General features: G+C 37.8%; 2 protein-coding genes across 3 annotated transcripts in view; one reads left to right on the plus strand and one right to left on the minus strand.

Annotated features, from left to right (window-relative positions):
* RAB5A (RAB5A, member RAS oncogene family) overlaps positions 1–7,255 on the plus strand; it is a 30,778-nt gene extending 23,523 nt beyond the window's left edge. For both annotated transcript variants that reach the window (XM_021678913.1, XM_044920564.1), the window contains exons 5-6: positions 1,607–1,700; positions 5,814–7,255. In XM_021678913.1, coding sequence (XP_021534588.1) covers positions 1,607–1,700; positions 5,814–5,929 — 210 coding nt within the window. In that variant the 3' untranslated portion in view covers positions 5,930–7,255. The remainder of the gene's footprint in view (positions 1–1,606; positions 1,701–5,813) is intronic.
* Positions 7,256–7,309: 54 nt separating this feature from the next.
* PP2D1 (protein phosphatase 2C like domain containing 1) lies at positions 7,310–21,001 on the minus strand. The gene is made up of 3 exons (XM_021678714.1): positions 20,973–21,001; positions 13,762–14,825; positions 7,310–8,241 (listed from the first exon to the last, which is right to left on the minus strand). The coding sequence occupies exons 1-3, from the start codon at positions 20,999–21,001 to the stop codon at positions 7,451–7,453; spliced, it is 1,884 nt and encodes a 627-aa protein (XP_021534389.1). The 3' UTR covers positions 7,310–7,450.
* Between the last annotated feature and the right edge of the window lie 981 nt (positions 21,002–21,982).

Genomic DNA, 21,982 nt, shown 5'->3' on the forward strand with positions numbered 1-21,982 from the left:
CTCTCTCTCTCTCTCTCTCTCTCTCTCTCTCTCTCTCTCTCTCTCTCCCCCTCCCCCTCTGCCCCCTCCCATACTCGTGCTCTCGCTGTCTCTCTCAAAATGAATAAATAAAAAATCTTAAAACAAACCAACAAAAAAGGGCCTTCAAAAATAAAGGCTCAAAAAATCCACTTTATATGTTACTTAGTATAGCTAATTAAGAATGTTTCCTGCTACAAGATAAAGTACAATTACTTAAAAACAAATGTCTCTAGTTAGACATTTTTAAATTTTCCCTTTTCTCTTCCTCTTCAGCTTCTCTATGAGAGAAGTTTGTTGTGGTCATTTTTTTTTTTTTTTTTAATTTTAAAGATTTTTATTTATTTTTTTGACAGAGAGAGACATAGCGAGAGCAGGAACACAAGCAGGGGGAGTGGGAGAGGGAGAAGCAGGCTTCCCGCAGAGCAGGGAGCCTGATGTGGGACTCGATCCCAGGACGCTGGGATCATGACCTGAGCCGAAGGCAGACACTTAACGACTGAGCCACCCAGGCGCCCCGTGTTGTGGTCATTTTATATATATAATATCAGTGATGGGATAATTGTCTTTGATGATGGCTATTGATGGAGTACATGGACTGAGAAAGGGAACTAATATTTCTTGGCATCAGTAGGTAGTAAGCTGAGTATGTTGCACCTGTGATTTTATTTAATTCTGGTTACAATCATGTGAGGTATAATACCTATTCTCTTTCTAAGATGGTTATCTCTCCCGCATAGAGGGGGAGATAGAGCCCTTAAGTTAAGAGTCACAAGTGGCCTTCTCACATAACAGTTCAAAGGAAACTCATTTTTTTTTCCATTAAATGGGTAAGATGATTGGTTGCTCTTCACAACAACTTGAGGATCAAGGCAACGATACATGTAAACTGTAAAGCATGACAAAAATGTAGAGTAGTAGTATTTTTAAAGGAATGATTTATGACATATTCAAAATTAACATATAGCTAGCCATTTAGTAGTTGAAGCCAGTATTAGATATTTGGATTCCCTTTTATTTCATTGCAAATGATAAGCATAAATAAAATTTGCCATAGAGATCGAAGAGAATTTTATATTTAGAATAGGATAATTTTCCACCCTCTGGAACTTACCATTTGAAATCAAATTTAATGTGAGACCAGAAGAATCAGAATGGGATAGTGCAAGAAGTTAAGGCAAAAAAGAAATTTGTGAAGGTATCCTACAGGAGTTCTCTTACCGCTCTTAATTAGTAACAATTGTTTATTATATAGTTGCTGATTATAGGTAATCAAGTTGGAGTAGTAATAAGGAAGCCTCTTATTCTATAACAAAAACAAGTCAGGTATAGGGGCACCTGGGTGGCTTAGTCGTTTAGCGTCTGCCTGTGGCTCAGGTCATGATCCCAGGGTCCTGGGATCAAGCCCTGCATCGGGCTCCCTGCTCAGCGAGAAGCCTGCTTCTCCCTCTCCTATTCCCCCTGCTTGTGTTCACTCTCTCTCTGTCTCTCTCTTAAAATCTAAAATCTAAAATCTTAAAATAAAAAAGAAGTCAGGTATAGTATGGGCAAAGGATATATGTCTTTTTTGTTGTTGTTCTATAAACAGGAAGCACAGTCCTATGCAGATGACAACAGTTTATTATTCATGGAGACATCAGCTAAAACATCGATGAATGTAAATGAAATATTCATGGCAATAGGTAAGTTTTTTTTCAAGCAGTGGATATAGGCAAAATAAGTTACACAATAGCATACTTGGTTTGACTGTCTTTTTAAAAACTCTTGATTGGGGGGTGCCTGGGTGGCTCAGTTGGTTAAGCGACTGCCTTCAGCTCAGGTCATGATCCTGGAGTCCCGGGATCGAGTCCCACGTCAGGCTCCCTGCTCAGTAGGGAGTCTGTTTCTCCCTCTGACCTTCCCCCTCTCATGTGCTCTCTCTCTCTCTCTCATTCTCGCTCTCTCAAATAAATAAATAAATAAAATCTTTAAAAAAAATAAAAACTCTTGATTGGGACACCTGGGTGGCTCAATCAGATCTGCCTTCAGCTCAGGTCATGATCCCAGGGTCCCTGCATGAGGCTCCTTGCTTAGCAGGGAGCCTGCTTCTCCTTCTGCCTGCCACTCTCCCTGCTTGTGCTCTCCCTCTTTCTCTCTCGCAAATAAATAAAATCTTTAAAAACTTTTTTTTTTGGTAAATAATTTTGGGTAGTATTTTTAAAGGTAGCTATTTTGGGGGCACCTGAGTGGCTCAGTCGGTTAAGTGTCTGCCTTTGGCTCAGGTCATGATCCCAGGGTCCTGGGATCAAGCCCCCACATTGGGCTCCCTGCTCATTGGAGAGCCTGCTTCTCTCTCTGCCTCTCCCCCTGCTTGTGCTCTCTCTGTCAAATAAATAAATAAAATCTCCTAAAAAAAAAAGTAGCCATTTTTTTTAATGTTTCTACTACTATTCTAGATCTTTCCTTTTTTTTTTTTTTTAAAAGATTTTATTTATTTGACAGACAGCGAGAGAGGGGACACAAGCTCATCAATACAGCATATGGGCATAAAGAGATTTCTTTATCACTGATCAGTAACTATTTTCATCTCTACTTTGCCCTGAACAAGCACTATTTTTGTTTCTCACATTCTTTTTAAATCATTCATTTTTGACAAATATAACACAAACGTGTACATGCTACATAAATATACAAATTCTTTTATGCAAATATTGTAATGGAGAAAGTTTCAAATCATTGAGGCACAGAGAGAAAGAGGGAAAGCAAAACAACATGGTTTATATTACCTCTGGTCATTTGACCTACATAGTGAGTGCTCTTACCTTTAAGGTAATTTTAACTGATAATGATTGCAATTCCACGTTTGTTGATAATAATTGGTGAAGTTGGAGTACTAATAAGGAAGCTTCCTATTTTCTGTAACAAAACTAAAAGTATTTCTATTGACCCTAGCCTCCTTCCAGTAATTTTAAGGTGCAGAATCTGTGAGAATTGTCTACTTTGGTGGCTCTTGTGTTTTACTGTCTATGCACTATTCATGCACCAAGCACTCTTCTCATTCCAAAACTTTTATTATATGGCAGTGATTATTAACTGGGGTGCCCACAAACTTATCCCCAAAGAAGAAGTATTCCTTTTATTGAAGTCATACAAATTAACCAATTAACAGCTGGTTCAGAGGCTAAAGAAAATTGCTACAAATACTGTCAGAATATCTTTCACTAGGTTAGAGAGCTTAATGGTAGCTCATTTAGGCTCATTAGGAAAAAACTTGCCTGTTGTACAGTAAAGTATTTTACTGAAAAGCTCAGGCTTGAAGTTTACTAGGGAAATACTTGTGAAGGATTGTGCAACAATATGGTTTTTTTAATAAATAGAACACAGGATTACACCCAGAATCACATCTGAAAAGCTAATAACAGAAATCAAAGAAATAATAGGTCCATCAAATCAGGCTGAACTTTGAACTTTTCTGATGGTATTAAGACACCACGACCAGATGGGCTTGCTTGCTTGTTTTATTATTTTTTTATTTTTTTAAGTAATCTGCACCCAGTGTGGGGCTTGAACTCATTACCCCGAGTTCAAGAGTCACATGCTGTACTGAGCCAGCCAGGCACCCCCAGTTGGACTTTATTTAATTTGTACCTTTTATTCAGATGTGGTAATAATATATTTTTCCAGTCAGAAAGTAGCCTACGTATTAGAACTTACAGTTATTTTTCTGAAATTACAATGTTTCTTTCTTTGAAATACCATGAATTAAATTGGATTGTGGCCTTTCTATTTTGTTTACCAGATTAGTAACTTAGATCACATAGTGAGCTCATTATTTTCACTCTTGATGACTTCCTATAGGGAGTACAGTTATTTAGTGGGAGAAAGTCTACAATAAATTTATCATCTGCTTTCAATTTGATAAGATTTTGCTTGCGTGGCTTTCATTGTACATCTTCATGAACTTGATCTGGAATTTTTAGCCTCTTAAAATCCTAATTCAGGGGCAAATTGGTAAGCTCCAATTATCCATATAGCAAACAAATATTACCAGCTTTATTTTGGTAGTATTTAATAAGATATGAGACAGAAGACTGCTTCTGAGACCTCTAAGTTATGTTTTAGTTTATCTTCTCACAGTAAAAGTTTACCAGTAGAAGCTTAAAAATTTCTCATTCTACTTTATTTCATTCAACCTCCCAATTTCATTCAGATCTAATTACAGAAAGCTCATTGAAAAGTATGGTAAAGGGAGAAAAGATCTCTCAGTTCAAAATCTAACTTAATATTATAATAAAGTTTATAAATGCTAGCTTACTCTTTGTCCCTACAAGCCTTTGTTTGAAAATACATTCCACTGGGCGCCTGGGTGGCTCAGTTGGTTGGGCGACTGCCTTCGGCTCAGGTCATGATCCTGGAGTCCCGGGATCGAGTCCCGCATCGGGCTCCCTGCTCAGCGAGGAGCCTGCTTCTCCCTCTGACCCTCCCCCCTCTCATGTACTCTCTCTCATTCTCGCTCTCTCAAATAAATAAATAAATCTTTAAAAAAAAAAAAGAAAATACATTCCACTGGAAATTTGCCATTTTATTACCATATACCCTACCATCCCTAGTGCCATTTCTAGAGAAGTAGCCCAAGGTGAAGGCTTTTCTTCCCAAATTTCCATTGATTCTTAAGATGATTAATGTTCATGTGGAATATTAAAACAAATAAATAATAAAAGATCCAAAATGCAACTAGGCGTTTAGGTATTGAAGTAGAGCATGTTCAGCTTTTGGGTAACCTGAGCCATGGCAAAGGTAAAGCCAGAATTCAGCCATAGTAGTCTCCCCCCAAGGTTGATAGAGACCAGTGTATTTAGTCACCTTTACAGTTGGTACTCTTAGAGATAGTATTCCGTGAATGCGGCACATGAAGCATCTTTGGGATTCAAGCAGACTACATCTAACAGGTATGTTTTTAAATCAGTGGGATCCAGGCTCCAGAGAACAGCCATTAGCTATATAGAGCTTAGCAGAGCTAAAACTGTAACTGCTGGTTGAGGGCTTTGTCCAAATGTGGCAAGCCAAGATCATCCAACTCAGAATTGGGAAATAGTTTTTTGAGATAGAGCCTTTAGAATCAAGTCTCTTTACAGTAGGCAGAGCTACTGGTGAAAAAGTATTTGTGTGGCAGTTCAGAGATCATTGATATAAGCTAAGATTCTTTATAAACATTGGCTGGCCATCATCTTTATTAACTTAGATTTTCTATGAACAATAGAGGTGTTAATGATTATGAAATAAAGTACTACTATTCTGGTATTACTAACTGGATATGTATAAAGAATTAAATATAGCTCTAGTCAACTTAAGTTTTAATTGTATGTCTGTAACTGTTCCTCATCTAACCCTTCCCTCAACCCCCTAACCTCACTAAGGACTGACCAATGAATAGTATTTGGTATTGTCTAGTAGATACTCAATAAACATTTCAAAAGAATGAGCATATAGCTATGTGATACTTTGGGTTAACCCAGCTGGGGAAAAAAAAAGGTAAGTAAGCAGATGAAAGTAATTCTAGGGGCGCCTAGAATTACTAGGCGCCCCTAGTTAAGCGTCTGCCTTCCGCTCAGGTCATGATCCCAGGGTCCTGGGATCAAGCCCCGCATCGGGCTTTCTGCTAGGCAAGAAGCCTGCTTCTCCCTCTCCTACTCCCCTGGCTTGTGTTCCCTCTCTCGCTGTCTCTGTCAAATAAATAAATAAAATCTTAAAAAAAAAAAAAAGTAATTCCAATATGGATATTCTAATTGTGTTTATTTTGATAATTTATCTCTCAGCTAAAAAGTTGCCAAAGAATGAACCACAGAATCCAGGAGCAAATTCTGCCAGAGGAAGAGGAGTAGATCTTACTGAACCCACACAGCCAACCAGGAGTCAGTGTTGTAGTAACTAAACCTCCAGTTTGAACTTGATGGAATATTCTTCTGCTTCCTAAATGTTAATGACCGTGGAATTGGAGCATTTAACCAGCCCAGTATGACTTCCAAAAAGAAGAGACTTATGATAGAGTCAAGTTTCTAATACAGAATTATTTTAAGTGTTTTGAACTTAATTTTTAATAACATGCATGTGACCCTCTGACTAATGTTTCAGAAGTAGAAGGGGGGGAATGAGAGCTGTGTGTGTACGCTTGTTTCCTTGGACGGTTAGGGAATCATTTCTCATTACCAGGGATAGAGACAAAGGATGATGTAAACCCACAGTTAACCAGCCACTTCTATCTAAAAGATTTGGAACTTAATAATTTGGCCTTTTCAAAAACATTCTTTTTTTAGAAGAGGTTCTAAAGATATTTATGCTTAGCTACAGTATTCGGGCAACTGGTAATTTCTCTTAGTTTGCATATTTAAAATGTACATTCCACATTTTAACAAATTAACCACAAGAAAACAGTCCTACATCTTAAGGGGGAAAAACACGAACATTTAGTGGCATCTAAATTATAGCCAGTCCTGGTATTTTTAGTGGGGTAAAAAAAAGTCAAATGTAACCTCATCTTGTTTTAGGAATATGAAAACTGATAAATGCATCTTAATGGATAGTGTTCCCTTCAAACATGTGAGCTCTTCAACAGAAATGAAACAAACCAGGTGTCTGTGATTTCTGTTTAATCACTGCTGGCCATTACATAGATTTTGTTGTTGGGGGAAGGGAGGGAGCTTTTGTTCCCTTTGGACATGATATAGTCAATGCACTAACAATTATGTACATTCAAACTTGATTATTTTAAATTCGATCTTCAGCTGTACTGTAAATAGGGTACTGCACTGTAGTCTCCATATATGTTTATTACTTTCCTGTAATATTTAAGAGTTGCTTAAAAGTATACAAAATGTACAGTTACTAAAACAGCTAATATTTTCCTTTTCTCTCCCTTTGAAAGGAAGGGGCTTCAGTTGTTCCTACATGGCTAGAACCATAATAAACAATGTATCAGTAATTTGTAACATAAGTATTGCAGTATGTTAGTAACAATCTTGCAGCCTTGTTTTCCAAAGTTCATTTTATTTTGATCAGTTCAGTATATTGCACTAATTGTTTTAGGTATTTTCATTATATGAAATCTACCATGTGTCAGATGATTTAATCTATTTAAGTGTTGAACTGCTAGCAGAACTTGTACATTTACAGTAATTCAGAATTAGTAAGGAAAACAGTTCACCAGTGTTTAGTTTTATATTGAGGTGCTCAGGTTGGAATAAAGTGGTATAAAAAGCAAGTACTGGTTTTTCTCTTTTTTGGCATGGAACAGTGAACATATATAAATGGTATTATGTAACCTAAAATACGCTTTTATAGTTTCTATAATACATTCTTAAAAATTATTTGCATGGTATTGATGTATTATTCTAATATCTGGTTCTTTGAAGAATTGTCTTTACATTTTTGTACTCTGGATAATCGAAACTTTATCTTAGTCAGAAACTTGATACTCACTTCCCTTGAGAAGTATTACCATGACTGTAATGTTGTCTCTGGAGCCAGCCACTAAAGCAGCACTTACAAGTTCATGGCTAATATACTTGGCTACACCTTCATAGAAATTTTTAGTGCGTGATTCTTTCTCCCTTGAATTTTTGGACACATCATCTACACTGGTTGGTCCATTAGTTTCTTTCTCACTGTAAAGATCATGATTAGTCATTTCTGGTGGAAGTGTTCGTGAATTTTTAGGGTTAGAACATGTTGAATCAAACAAATTTTCTTTTGAATTTATAGTTGACACACATTCTGTAGATTCAGGTTTATACTGAAACAATATACGGATATTACTTTCTGATATAGACTTGCTTGGTTCATAGATTAGGAAAGGCTCTTTGGATGGTAAAGATTCATTTTGTGTGTTAGAATAATAGGTTTCTTTATACACTTGAAACATTGTCATTGCCAGTGCAGTGACTTCCTTTGTATCCAAAACTTCCCAGAGTCCATTGGTAGCTAAGATAAGGAATTGGCATAAGTCATCTATAGGGACAGAGATAGTTTGAGGTGCTGGGATAATAGATTTTTTCAGTTTGAGATTTCCATGAAATCCAAGTCCTCGTGTGGTTTTTATTTGCCCTTCTAGGAGCCCATATGGTTCATTTGAACTAATTATTGCTCCATTCTGAAGTAGTCGTCGTCTTTCGTTTATGTTTCGCGTAGTATGTTCTTTGGTTATGGAAAAGCCTTTTCCATTTCTGCATAAGACTGCTTGTACATTACCTAGAAGATAATTAGAAAAAATTGATCTTAGATATTTAACCACCAATTGTATTATAAAGTATGCTGTTAACTGTATTCTGTGTTTCAGTGCATAAATAGGCCATTTTAAAATATTTTTTACATTTGTGAAATACTGATATTACTGGGCGACTTATGGTAATTAAGATTTGAAACTGGGAGGCCAGTTTATCCCTCATTTTTAAGTAACTTAGTGTTTTAAATACTGCACTTAATATTAAAATAACTAAAACTACAGATACAAAATAACCATCAATTTTTTTATGAATCAGCTTCCGAATATTTATTTTATAGAGCCAAGAGTTGAACTTTTTTATGACCAACATGTATTCCATAGAGCAGACATTTTTAAAATGTTTAAGTAAATGCCTTTTTAATTAAAAATACAAGCATTGATGTTTTTAAAAAGTGGAGTTGATAGTTTTGTACCTGGTAAAACTTAAAACCTTAAACACGTCTATATAGGTGTGGGCGATGAAGAAAATTAGAATGCCACTGTTAATGTCAGTCTTACTAGTTTCATGTTGTGTGATTAAAAAGAAATTAAGTCAATTAGCCCTATAAAGAAAAAACATGTATTATTAACGTATTACATGGATAATAGCTAGACAACATTAAATTAAATCCTTTGAAAACTGAAGTCTTAAAAGTTGATTGTAGTTTATTCATGGTTCGGATGAACCTGTGATGTGTGCTTCATTGAAATCTTAAGAAAATCTAAACATAATAATCTGAACAGATTGAGGGATGGTTGTACTACCACAACTTTGGTTTATTAAAAAAAGATTCACAGAGTTTTAGTTTATTAGGAAAACAATTTTCCCCAGGTTTTTGAGAACATAATTGTATATTCAAGCATAAGCAAGTTTTTCTTGATACGGAGTCATCATTTATAACAGGGTATATAAATTATTCTGAGATGGGGTTAATGATGTTTGAATAGCAAATACCTTTGAGAATTAAAATACCTGGGATCATGCAAAATTTACATTAGAATATCTGGTTTCCAGCATTGTGCTATGCCTGGAATCTGAATTTTGTTGCTACAGGGGTTCAATTCTAATCCTGTGTTTGAGGTAAAGAAATTGAGATTTCAGAAGGCTAAAGTTTACACAACTAGTATGGTTGGACCCAAAGAGCTTAAGTTGGTGAAACATCAGTGTCAGGCATAGGCTGAGCCTATTGGCTCATTTACATAATGAGAATTATAAAGATATGTATGTGGAAAATGTTTTTAAAACCAGAGAACTGTGTGATAGTCCTAAAAACTACATGACCTCTTTTACTTCTCTGTGGTTTGGTTATTAATATTCTGTATTAACTTGTCTTTTCTTCTGGTCATTTTACTTAAACTCTGCAGAAGGCAAATCGGTAAAATAATTCTTGACTTTTGCTGAGTTGTAAATTATTACTGTACCAGCAAAGCAGCATGGATTGGTAATGAACATGTCACCTGGGTAAATCGAATGTTCTATTAGGAGGACATATGATTCAATACCTCTTTTAAATTAGAAAATTTCTATTATGTGTGTGCATACACAGAAATAGTGCAACCATAGCTCTGAAAACACAAGGGACATTATTTAGCTCAGAATAGTCAAATCCACTGACTTCCTAAATGTTTTATTTGCATGTGGCATTTCAAAGCCCACTCAACAAAAAGTATTGTTCCTCTGTTGTGTGATTTGAAAATAATTCGATACAATTATGTTGTTAAAATAGAAAGGTGGTAAACTGGTATTTTTATTTTAGTTGCCTCTGCAGAAATTGCCAAGCATAGCCTTATGCACTATTTGCCTTCCCCGCCCCCCTCCACAATTGCTCTACTAGACAGTAGGAAATGCCATTTTGGCTTATTTTACTATTGTGAACATCCCTTGGGCTCAGCACAATAGAACTTTCTAGAAGAAGGGACATTAAATCCTCATTGCACTTTCCACTCTACCATTTACTTGCTGTCTGACTTTTAGTTGAGTTAGTTTATCCTAATGTAAAGGGAAACAGTACCTTCTGAATAATCCATATCCTTTCCTATGTGAATGGTTCATGAAGAAAAAAGTGAAGGAGGGGTACCTCCTGTATCTCAACTATTCATGCATAGCCTAGGAAGTAGAGGATAAATAAGGGGTTGTTGAAAGCAGTTGACTACATTAAGCTGAAAGCTAGGATAGAATAATGAAAAAAAAGTCCCAAGGAAGATGGGAAATTGGAGGAAGATTTAAATAACACTGTTATGTCCAAGTGTCTCGGGAACTGAAAGGGGAGAGGAACAGGTCATGACAATTTAAAGATGGGCTTTAAAGAAAGGTTCCTGTAACATCTCTGTAGAGGGAATGAGAATAGGCAGTGAGCTGATGTGAAGACCCTTATCCAAAAGTTTCTGTGAATCTGGGCATAAATATTTCAAATTCCTAGACAAAGTTACCAGCTTCAGCAGTTTGGAGAGATTGTGTTCTTCAGAAAATGTTATCAGAACAAAAGTGGAACAGGGTTACTGCAAGAGGGACATTAAGTATATGGGGATTAGAAAAACTGCTTTGAGATGATACTCGAGCTTTTTCAAGATGGCATGTATAGTCAGGCAAAGTGTTCCTTATACAGAGGGCAATGATGCAACTGCCTCCTGCAATTAATTGCTGGGTTATCTTCAACTTGTGAAAATGAAGAGTACTCCTGTAAACTTTGGAGTGACCTTAGAATCACAAGGGAATTCTAGATCTGAATGGGCAAGATCAAGATTTTTTTTCGGATAAAGCCCCAGGAAAATTTTTAAAAAACTGAAGGAAAAAGGAAGAAAAATTATATGTGATGGAAGAAAAAGAAACATCTAGGATGAGGAGTGACCAGAAATAAAAAGTTAGCTTGGTTTGGAAGAAACAGCATGGGGAAGTGGAAACACTTGGGAGTCTGACACACTTGGTTGGGCTTTAATTCCAACTTTATGTGATCTTCATTTAGACACTTTATTTCCCTGAGTTAGTTTTCCACCTGCAATGTTATTTTTTGTCAAGGTTATTGTGAAGATTTAAGAAGGTAATTTAGGGGCGCCTGGGTAGCTAGTCGTTAAGCGTCTGCCTTCGGCTCAGGTCATGATCCCAGGGTCCTGGGATTGAGCCCCACATCAGGCTCCCTGCTCAGCGGGGAGTCTGCTTCCCTCTCTCCCTCTGTTGCTCCCCCACCTTGTGCTGTCTGTCTCTGTCAAATAAATAAATGAAAAACTATGCATAATATACACCTGCTCTGAAGCCATCTGGAACCTCAGCATAAAGCCTGAGAAGTGACAAAAATTCTGAGGAAACTGGCATTGGACTTGGCTTCTTTATATTGCTTAATCTGGAGTACTCATCTTGGGCTCAGAACCAGAGCTAGAGGGGCGCCTGGGTGGCTCAGTTGTTAAGCATCTGCCTTCAGCTCAGGTCATGATCCCAGGGTCCTGGGATTGAGTCCCGCATCTGGCTCCCTGCTCAGCGGGGAATCTGCTTCTCCCTCTCCCACTCCCCCTGCGTGTGTTCCCTCTCTCACTGTGTCTCTCTCTGTCAAATACATAAATAAAATCTTTAAAAAAAAAAAAAAAAAAAGAACTAGAGCTAGATCAGAAACAGGCTGACACCCAGGGGCCTTGACATTGTAGTGGTCTTTGATTATCTGGTTTTTGTTCGGAGCCATCTCAGACACATTGTCCCACTCTCTGAGGGCCAGCCTCCTCAGGTTGTGGAAGCAATTCCCTTCAGATGCAGCATGACATTGTGGGCTTGATTCCCAGCTCCAATTCCTATTACCTCCGAGACCTTGAACAAATTATCTCACCTGAGCTTCCCTTTTCTTATCTGGAAAAATGGGGTAACAACACTTAGATACGAGGGGGGTGGTGGGAGATAGAACAGGTGTTTAAGGGTCCAAACTTGCAGCAAGTAGTAAATAAGTCCTAGAGATCTAATGCACAGTATAGGGAATATAGAGAACAATACTGTATTATAGTCATCAAACTTGTTGAGACTAGAATTTGTTTCAACCACCAAAAAAATGATAATTATGTAACATGATAGAAATGCTAATTATCACCCAAACAGCAATCATATTACTATATATGAATGTATCATATTAACATACTTTAAACTTGCACAATGTTATATGCCAAATACATTTTAAAAAAACAATACTTAGGGGCGCCTGGGTGGCTCAGTCGTTAAGCGTCTGCCTTAGGCTCAGGTCATGATCCCAAGGTCCTGGGATCAAGCCCCGCGTCGGGCTCCCTGCTCTGCGGGAAGCCTGCTTCTCGCTCTCCCACTCCCCCTGCTTGTGTTCCCTCTTGCTGTGTCTCTCTCTGTCAAATAAATAAATAAAATCTTTAAAAAAAAAAACAACAATACTTAGAGGATATCTTTAGATATCAGGGTTCTTCATAAGACTAAATGAAAAATTAGGCTATATTCAATATTCAATAAATGGACACTATTATTAATAATAACTCTAGGGATGCCTGGGTGGCTCAATCAGTTAAGTGTCTGCCTTCGGCTCAGGTCATGATCCCAGGGTCCTGGGATCCAGTTCCATGTCGGGCTCCTTGCTCAGCAGGGAGTCTGCTTCTCCCTCTGTCCTTCACCCTGCGCATGCTCTCTCTTGCTCTCTCGCTCAAATAAATAAATAAAATCTTAAAAAGTAATAATTGTAACAACTCTATACAGGGGCACCTTACTGGCTCAGTCGGTAAACCATGAGATTCTTGATCTCAGGGTCATGAGTTTGAGCCCCACACTGGGGGTAGGGTTTATTTAAAAATAATAATAATTCTATTGATGAAAGGGGTAGTGGAAACCTAATGAAGCATGTCATGGAACTCAGCTTAACTTTGCTAAAAATGTTTTATGTACAGGCTTTCCTTTTTGGCAAGCTCCTAAGGTAGACCTTTAGCACTGAAAGGATTGCTTCTTGAAATACAATTTTAAAAATACAGCCAAATGTTTGGAGAAGAGAATATATGCTTATAAACTTGAGGCACAAACTATTGTTTTCTCTAAAATTAAATTGTTGCTACTTGGCCAGTGAGCACAAGTGACCTATTGCAAATGTGTTATCAGAATAACTGACCAGTTTAAACAACCAGACTTGTAACAATCCTCAAAGAACTTTCCATTCTCCTGGAAAAGGGAAGTAGGGGAAATGTTTTTTGTTTCATTCAGATCTAAGCAAATGTAATATGTTTGCTTTGCCTTTATCTACAGCTGTATTGCTACCCCATTTAGAAAATTTAATGTTTCTGTCAAATTATTACATATATGTTCCTTCTTGGAAAAAAAAATTACAATTATTTTTGTGCCTGCAATCTGCATCTAAGCTGTGATTGTTGATCATTTCTTAAATTAGTCAATGGAATTTCAAGGCATTAATAAGTCACTAAATCATAGGTCACTAAATAGCTCTGGAAGCAAGAGTTTTGCTGCCAGGAATAAAAAATAAATGTAAGGTGTATATATTAAGTGGTGCACCACTCCATGTACATACCAGCGTTTGCAATATGGAGTACTCCAGACATTATTTGTGGCATCATCTGGGAAGGGAAACTCTTTGCCAAGTCATCACCCTTATTGATTTTCCAATTCTTCTTAGCATAGGGTTTTTTAATATTGCCTTCCAATATACAAGTAACTGCAGAACAGCCACTCCATCGAACCCTGGATACTTCATTCCTTCCGAGACGTAAAAGTCTATCCATTCTCCAAAATGCTTTTGCAAAGGCTTTGTGTATGTTCTCATACTCACATTTCACCGTTTTTCTCTTTTTCTTTATGGAGGAAAAAAGTTCTTCTATAGCTATGTATTCCTCCCTAAATACTGTGTGAAAGGATTTGATTACGTTTTGCTCTTCAGGAGTCATTTGGTAGGAAGGATCAAATCTGGAAAGTTGATGGAGAAGTAAAACTGGAAATTCCATTGATGTCAAGTCTGCTGCTGAGGCACCATGATGTCCATCGAACAAACCCAAAAAACACACATCGGGTTTATTGCCAAAGTTATTCACCACAGTGAATTTATCATTCATGTCAGCTTTCCATGTAGAATTTCTATCTTCACAAACAGCTACACCTTTAATCAATACATGACAGATTGTTTGAGAATATATGGAACTCCTGTGAACGTTATCAATAATCTTATAGTATGCTGGGATTTGTTTCTTCCAAAGTAGCTCAAAAGCATTATTAATGCTCTGTAGGATTTTTTCAGTGAATATAGAAAATGACAATAGTTTAGTGATTATAAACTGTCTCTGAATGGAAATCAGTGGGAGCGCGGGTTTCTTTCCACCCATCCATTGAAACCCCAGGGTGGCCAGAGCCATGTGCAGCTTTTTATGGAGGAAAATTTCAGGTAGATCAATTTCATGCTTGCATATGGAACAGGGAAATGTGATCATTTGATCATGCTGCTCTTCATAGTCTTCAGAGTCTCTTGATGGTCTGTTCTTTTCCCTCCTTCTAAAATACCTTCTTCTCAATGAAAGTGGGATTTCTTTCTCTGAATCAAATGTTGATTTTCTCACATTCCATTCTCTTGATTTCCAAAACACTCTGCAAACAGGACAAAAGATATTGACATGCCAGGAATGACACACTGAAAGTCTTTTTTTTTTTAAGATTTATTTATTATTTATTCATAGAAAATGAGAGAGTGAGCACCTGGCAGGGGCAGAGGGAGAGAATCTTCAAGCAGACTCCCCACTGAGCACAGAGCCCAACTCCGGGCTTGATCTCTCAACCCATGAGATCATGACCTGAGCCGTGAGCCAAAGTGGAGAGTCAGGCGCTTAACCCACTGAGCCACCCATGTGCCCCAATACACTGAAAGTCATTTCAAGCAGACCCTTGCCTTTGCAATTTGCTTTAGTTCCTCATGATTCTATGTGAGCCTACCATTGAATATCTTGATGCATCTTTCTATCATTCCCAAAAAAATACACAGTAGAAGTACTCAAAAAATTGGTGACTGAACTGTGGATGCCTGAATAAAATTAGGCAAAGTCTCTACAAAGTCAACTAGAGATCTAAGAGCAAATACTCAGAGAAATCGGCACAAGATTGTATCCCAGGCATGTGAAGGTACATGCTTGAGACCTAGGTATTTGATTTAAAATTTGAGCATAATTATTTTTGTACTCCATTTTATGTTGTTGAAAATACTTTTGTTTTTTCTACTTAAAGGGTTCACAGGAAAATGAATAGGAGGGGCACCTGGGTGGCTCAGTCAGTTAAACATCTAATTCTTGGTTCTGGCTTTGGTCATAATCTTAGGATGGTGGGATTGAGCCCTGCATGAGGCTCTGCACTCAGCACCGTGTCTGCTTGAGATTCTCTCCCTCTCGCTCCGTCTCTGCCCCTTCCCCTGCTCGTGTGCTCTCTCTCTAAAATAAATAAAATCTTTAAAAAAATATTTTAAAACCTAAAAAATCAAAGTTAGTAGCTTTAAATGCTTATGACATGTGACATGTTGTTAACTTCAACTCAACATCATATAAGTTATATTTAACTTTAACTCAACTCATGGAAGTTGTATTTGATCTGAATACATTTAATGTGTTAGATCGGCCTACAACAATAAGAATGTCTGAGGCCCATAGGGACTTAAAACATTCCAAGCATAGTAAAGGTATTCAAGAATGCTGATAGTTGTTAAAATAAGAAATGAGTCCAGGGCGCCTGGGTGGCTCAGTCGTTAAGCGTCTGCCTTCGGATCAGGTCATGACCCCACGGTCCTGGGATAGAGCCCCGCATCGGGCACCCTCCTCGAGGGGAAGCCTGCTTCTCCCTCTCCCCCACTCCCCCTGCTTGTGTTCCCTCTCTTGCTGTGTTTCTCTCTGCCAAATAAATAAATAAAATCTTTAAAAAAAAAAGAAAGAAATGAGTCCATTTAGTACTAATGACAAAATAATAATAATATCTCTGAGCATAAAACTAATGCATAATCATTTTTAAGTTCAAGACAGAAAGACACAAACTAGAAATGAAAGAGTGTTCTCCTTGTTTCCCCAGTCTCACCTCCACCTCCCAAATCCCAGTCTTGGTTAATGGCCTGTTATCTATCTTTCTGAACGTGTATATATATTTTGTAATATATTAATAATATATTGTATTTGTTATTATATATAAATACATTATAATTATCATATACATTATATATTAATATTATATTATAATTACATCATTAATGTAATCTATTATTATGTTACATATAACAATTAAATATATAATAATATATTAATAGTATTAACATTACTTACATAAATATATTTACATATAAAATATATATGTCATCTTTTCTGAAATGTAAATAAGTCACATTTTGCATACCATCCTAGAATCTGCCATTATTACTCAATACTAAGTCATGGCCTCATATTGAAAGTTTGAATATGGAGAGACAAAACAATATACTATGAACAATGTAGAGTTTGGATTTTTTTTTAAAAAAAACTGTCTTCAAAAAAAAAAAATCTGTCTCCACTTACAAATTATATGGCCTTAGCCAAGTTATTAAGCTTCTCTGAACATCTGCTTTCTTATCTGTAAATGAACAGGATTATTTATAGCATCAAATGAGATAAATGGTGGAGCAATTGGCAACAGGGGACATTCAAAAAGTGCCAGCTCCTTCTACCCTAAGCAAAAAGGACACTTAGAACTGTACCAAATGAAAACATATCACATGAAGACATGAAATTGTAATGTTTAGGGGAAAATGTATTCTATATAAAACTAATTTAAGAAAAAACATCAGTAAATCAATGGGAAAGGATTTTTTTTTTTAAGTAATCTTTATACCCAATATGGGAGTTGAACTTAGAATCCTGAGATCAAGAGTCGCATGCTCTACTGACTGAGCCAGCCAGGTGCCCTGGGTGAGGATTTTTTTAATAGCAGTACCTGAATCTGAGTGTTTCAGAATTGTGTTATATGTATTTATTAATATGTTGTGGTAAATTGTATATATCATTGCTTCACTACAATTGTTACTCAGTTTAACAAATAATAATAAACTGGACATATAAAATAAAACACAGTTTAGGGGCACCTGGCTGGCTCAGTCAGAGGAGCATGGGACTCTTGATCTTGGAGTCATGAATTCAAGCCCCACGTTGGGTGTAGCGATTACTTAAATAAATAAAGACTTGAAAAAATGGAACACAATTTTGAGAAACATATGTAAATTAAAAATGAATGCATAGGGGCGCCTGGGTGGCTCATTCGTTAAACATCTGCCTTCGGTTCAGGTCATGATCCCAAGGTCCTGGGATCGAGTCCCACATCGGGCTCCCTGCTCGGCGGGGAGCCTGCGTCTCCCTCTCCCACTCCCCCTGCTTGTGTTCCCTCTCTTGCTGTGTCTCTCTCTGTCAAATAAATAATAAAATAAAAAATCTTTTAAAAAAATGAATACATAAGTAAAGTAATACTTTATGGCTATAGAAAATAGGCAAAAATCTTTAAGATTCTTCCCAGTAGAATTTTCATTCTATATGCTATGCAAAAGTCTTATTTCAAGGGAGGAAAACTTTCCATGATAAATGATAAATAAGATGGAGTACCATGTAATTGGCAAAGGGCTTTAGCAACCTTCATATATGGTTTGTATATGGCAATATGATTAGAAATTAAACAAGCAAAGCTCTGAAAAGTTTAAAATGTTTTGCTGCTTTCCTTATTTGTATTTAATTCCCTGAAGGGCACAACTGTATTGACTATAGCTACTCATTCCTACTGTAAAATTTTATTTATAAATTTCCACCTCATAAATGCTTCTGAAGCTATTAGCATATTAGTAGGGCCTTCCCAGCTTTGCCTCAGCCACAAATTTTTGTGTGTTTTTTTTTAACAGAAAAATGTAAAAGTACACAAAAATAGAGGAGTATAAAGAGCCCCCATATGCCCATCATCGGCTTCAACCATTATCAACATTTGTCCATTCTTGTTTCATCTTTGTCTTCGGCCATTTTGTTTCTTTATTTCATTCTATTATTTTTATTGGAATATTTAAAAGCAAATGCCAAAATTATATCAATTTCACTGATAAACACTTCAGTCTCATCAACAAATGTGATCAGCACCCATTCACTTCTTCAATACCTACAACAGGCCAACTTCTGTGCACACATATGCTGACGATGTACAGATAGATGAGGCTTAAAGCTTCGAGGGGAGGAGTTTGCAGAGCCATTCATGTGCTCACACAAAGAATTAAACAGGTCAGATGAAGTTCAGGACAGCGCCCACCCAGGGACCTAACCCCTTATCTAGCTAGGAGCGGCATCAGGACACCTGAGAAGCCGACCTAGAAAAACTCACAGTTGAGAGATATCAACAAGCGGGTCCAAGGCAAATCTGAGGGAATGACCAGTTAGCAGGAGGAAGGAGGAAGAGGACCCACTGAAGGAAATGGACAGACAAGCAGAGAAGTAGGGGGAGAAATGAGAACTGGCAAAGCTATTAAACTCTTCTGGCCAAAATGTATAACAAATATTTTTATTTGCTATTATTTGGTAATGTTCATGTAAAGGATGCAGTTTTCCTGAGGCTTGATGAACTGTTGGGACAATACATAAGGCACCCTACTACTGTGATTTGACTTAGGGCCAATCCTTTATACCCGAAGTTTATTTTTCTGTATATGGGAAATAGCCATAAAACAGTTCTCTCTCACATGGAGCTATTCTTAGAATGTAATGTGTCATTCATTCATTCAACAAATGCTTCAGTGTCTGCAGTATCCTAGGTACTGTTTCATTTGCTGGGGATACAGCAGTAAACAAAACAGGCATGGTCTGTGATGAAGCTTATATTCTGATATGAAGGCAATACATAAAGGAAACATGTAAACATGTAATACCAGATGGGGGTAAGTACTAACATGAAAAATATAGCAGAATAAGAGTATAGAGAGGGATGGAAGCCCTCCTTTGTATAAGGTAGTCAGAAGAATATATCATTTCCCCGTGTACATAGTCTAACAAGAAGCCAAGATTTCATTTGATAACTAAGAAAGTGGAGGAAAAAGAACACTGTAGATAAAATTGTTCACTGACTTACAGATGGCAACAGACACATGAAAAGATGCTCATCATCAGAGAAATGCAAATCAAAACCACAATGAGATAGATATCACCTCACACCTGTCAGAATGGCTAAAATCAAAAACAAAAGAAACGACAGGTGTTGGCGAGGATGTGGAGAAACAGGAACCCTCATGCACTGTGGTGGGAACGCAAACTGGTGCAGCCGCTGTGGAAAACAGTATGGAGGTTCTTCAAAAATTAAAAATAGAACTATTCTATGACCCAGTAATCAAACTACCGGTATTTATCCCCAATATTTTTTTTAAAAAAGTGATTCAAAGGGATCCATGCACACCTATGTTTATTGCAGCATCATTTATTTTTTTTCCCTAAAGATTTTATTTATTTATTTGACATTTATTTATTTAACTGAGCCACCCAGGTGCCCCTGCAGCATCATTTATAATAGCCAAATTATGAAAGCAGTCCAAATGTCCACTGATAGAGGAGTGAATAAAGAAGAAGTGAGATATAGGGGCACCTGGGTGGCTCAGTTGTTAAGCGTCTGCCTTCGGCTCAGGTCATGATCCCAGGGTCCTGGGATCGAGCTCCGCATCGGGCTCCCTGCTCGGCAGTAAGCCTGCTTCTCCCTCTCCCACTCCCCCTGCTTGTGTTCCCTCTCTCGCTGGGTCTCTCTCTGTCAAATAAATAAATGAAATCTTTAAAAAAAAAGTGAGATATATAGATATACATATACATATATATCTATATATATATAGTGGGATGTTACTCAGCCACAGAAAAGAACGAAATCTTGCCATTTGTATCAACATAGATGGATCTAGAGAGTGTAATGCTAAGTGAAGTCAGTCAGAGAAAGACAAATACCATATGATTTTACTCATGTGGAATTTAAGAAACAAAACAAATGAACAAAGGGAAAAAAAAGAGAGAGAGATAAACCAAAATATAGACTCTTCACTATAGAGAATAAATTGACAGTTACCAGAGGGGCAGTTGATGGGAGGATGGGGGAAATAGGTGGGACCTTTCACAAGGTCCCATCTCCTAGACTCACTATGGGATCCTACTTGTCTGTCTGTGGCCTGGGTCATTTAGATAGAAATCTGATTTAGTGATTTAGGGAATCTACCAAATAGTTTTCAGCCCTCTCCCAGTGAGGGTTATCAAGTGTATTCAGCCTGAGCCACCCCTGAGTGTTCCGGTTTCTCACAATTGTGTTTGCTTTCTCATAAAGTTGGATACAAACAAAAAAAGGGGGGGAGGATTAAGAGCACATTTATCATGATGAGCTCTGAGTAATGTATAGAACTGTTGAATCACTGGGGCGCCTGCGTGGCGCAGTCAGTCAAGCGTCCAACTCTTGATTTCAGCCCAGGTCATGATCTCAGGGTGGTGGGGTCAAGCCCTATGTCAGGCTCCGTGCTCACTGTGGAGTCTGCTGGAGATTCTCTCTCCCTCTTCCTCTGCCCCTCCACCCGCTCACTTTCTCTCTCTGTCTCTCAAATAAATAATAAATCTTTACCAAAAAAATTGTTGAATCACTATATTGTACACCTGAGACGAATCTAACGCTGTACGTTAATTACACTGGACTTTTAAAAAAATGTCCATTGACTACATTTGTCCTCCACTAGGAATGCAGACAATTTACCTGAAAGCACTATCAATTTCCTTGCTCATTTGGAATTGTTACCTCCCTTTACCTCCTCTTACCGCCCTTCCCCAGCCTCCGTTCCTCCAACTTGGATAGTGATGCTGATGGTTATGGTGGTGGCGGCGGCGGGGGGGGTGGGGTGCTCCCAGTGATGTGATGGGAGACCTCTCTGTGTGGAATGTTCACTACATCACCTGGAACCTCGCTCAGAACTCTCTTTATGATTCTGAAGGACTATGAAGCAGGAAGGGCACAACTGTATTAAGTAACAGACTTGTGCTTGAAATTTCGGAAAGAAGAATCATTCACTAAATATACTGTCTTGAGCCTGCGTAATAGGATTAAAAAAATAAGAGGAGGGACTATCAAGTAGGTTTTTTTCTTGTAAGTCATGGACTTTCAACATACTGATTCCAGAAGACCACCCTTAATGCACACACCAGTTCTCTTCTCACTCAGAGGTAAGGTATCTCAGGCCATCTCTCCAGGATACCTCCTCTTACCTGCCCTGTAGGGTCTGCCCACTCCATCTCGCTGCCCCAAGTCACTGCCAGAGTTACAGACCTTGTTTGAACCTTCTTTTTCTTTCTTTCTTTTTTTTTTTTTTAAGATTTTATTTATTTATTCATGAGAGAGAGAGAGAGGCAGAGGGAGAAGCAGGCTCCCAAGGAGCAGAGAGCCCGATGCGGGACTCGATCCCAGGACCCTGGGATCATGACCTGAGCCGAAGGCAGACGCTTAACCATCTGAGCTACCCAGGCGCCCTGGTCTTTTTGTTTCTTGAGACTGTCTTCACTCCTGGCCAATACCTTTAGTTCCTAGACTCATAATCCAGAGCTGCATTCCACCCTCACACCACAGGATGGGTTAAAACTAGAGTTCTAGAGCCATTTGTTTGCATATTGAAGAAATTTAGACAAGACAACTGCTTCCTGGACATTTCCATGCGGATGTACTACAGTCAACTCAAAGTTGACGTGTCCAAAATGAACTCACTACATTTCCTC

This window comes from Neomonachus schauinslandi, chromosome 1 (assembly GCF_002201575.2).
Source record: "Neomonachus schauinslandi chromosome 1, ASM220157v2, whole genome shotgun sequence".
Taxonomy (NCBI): domain Eukaryota; kingdom Metazoa; phylum Chordata; class Mammalia; order Carnivora; family Phocidae; genus Neomonachus; species Neomonachus schauinslandi.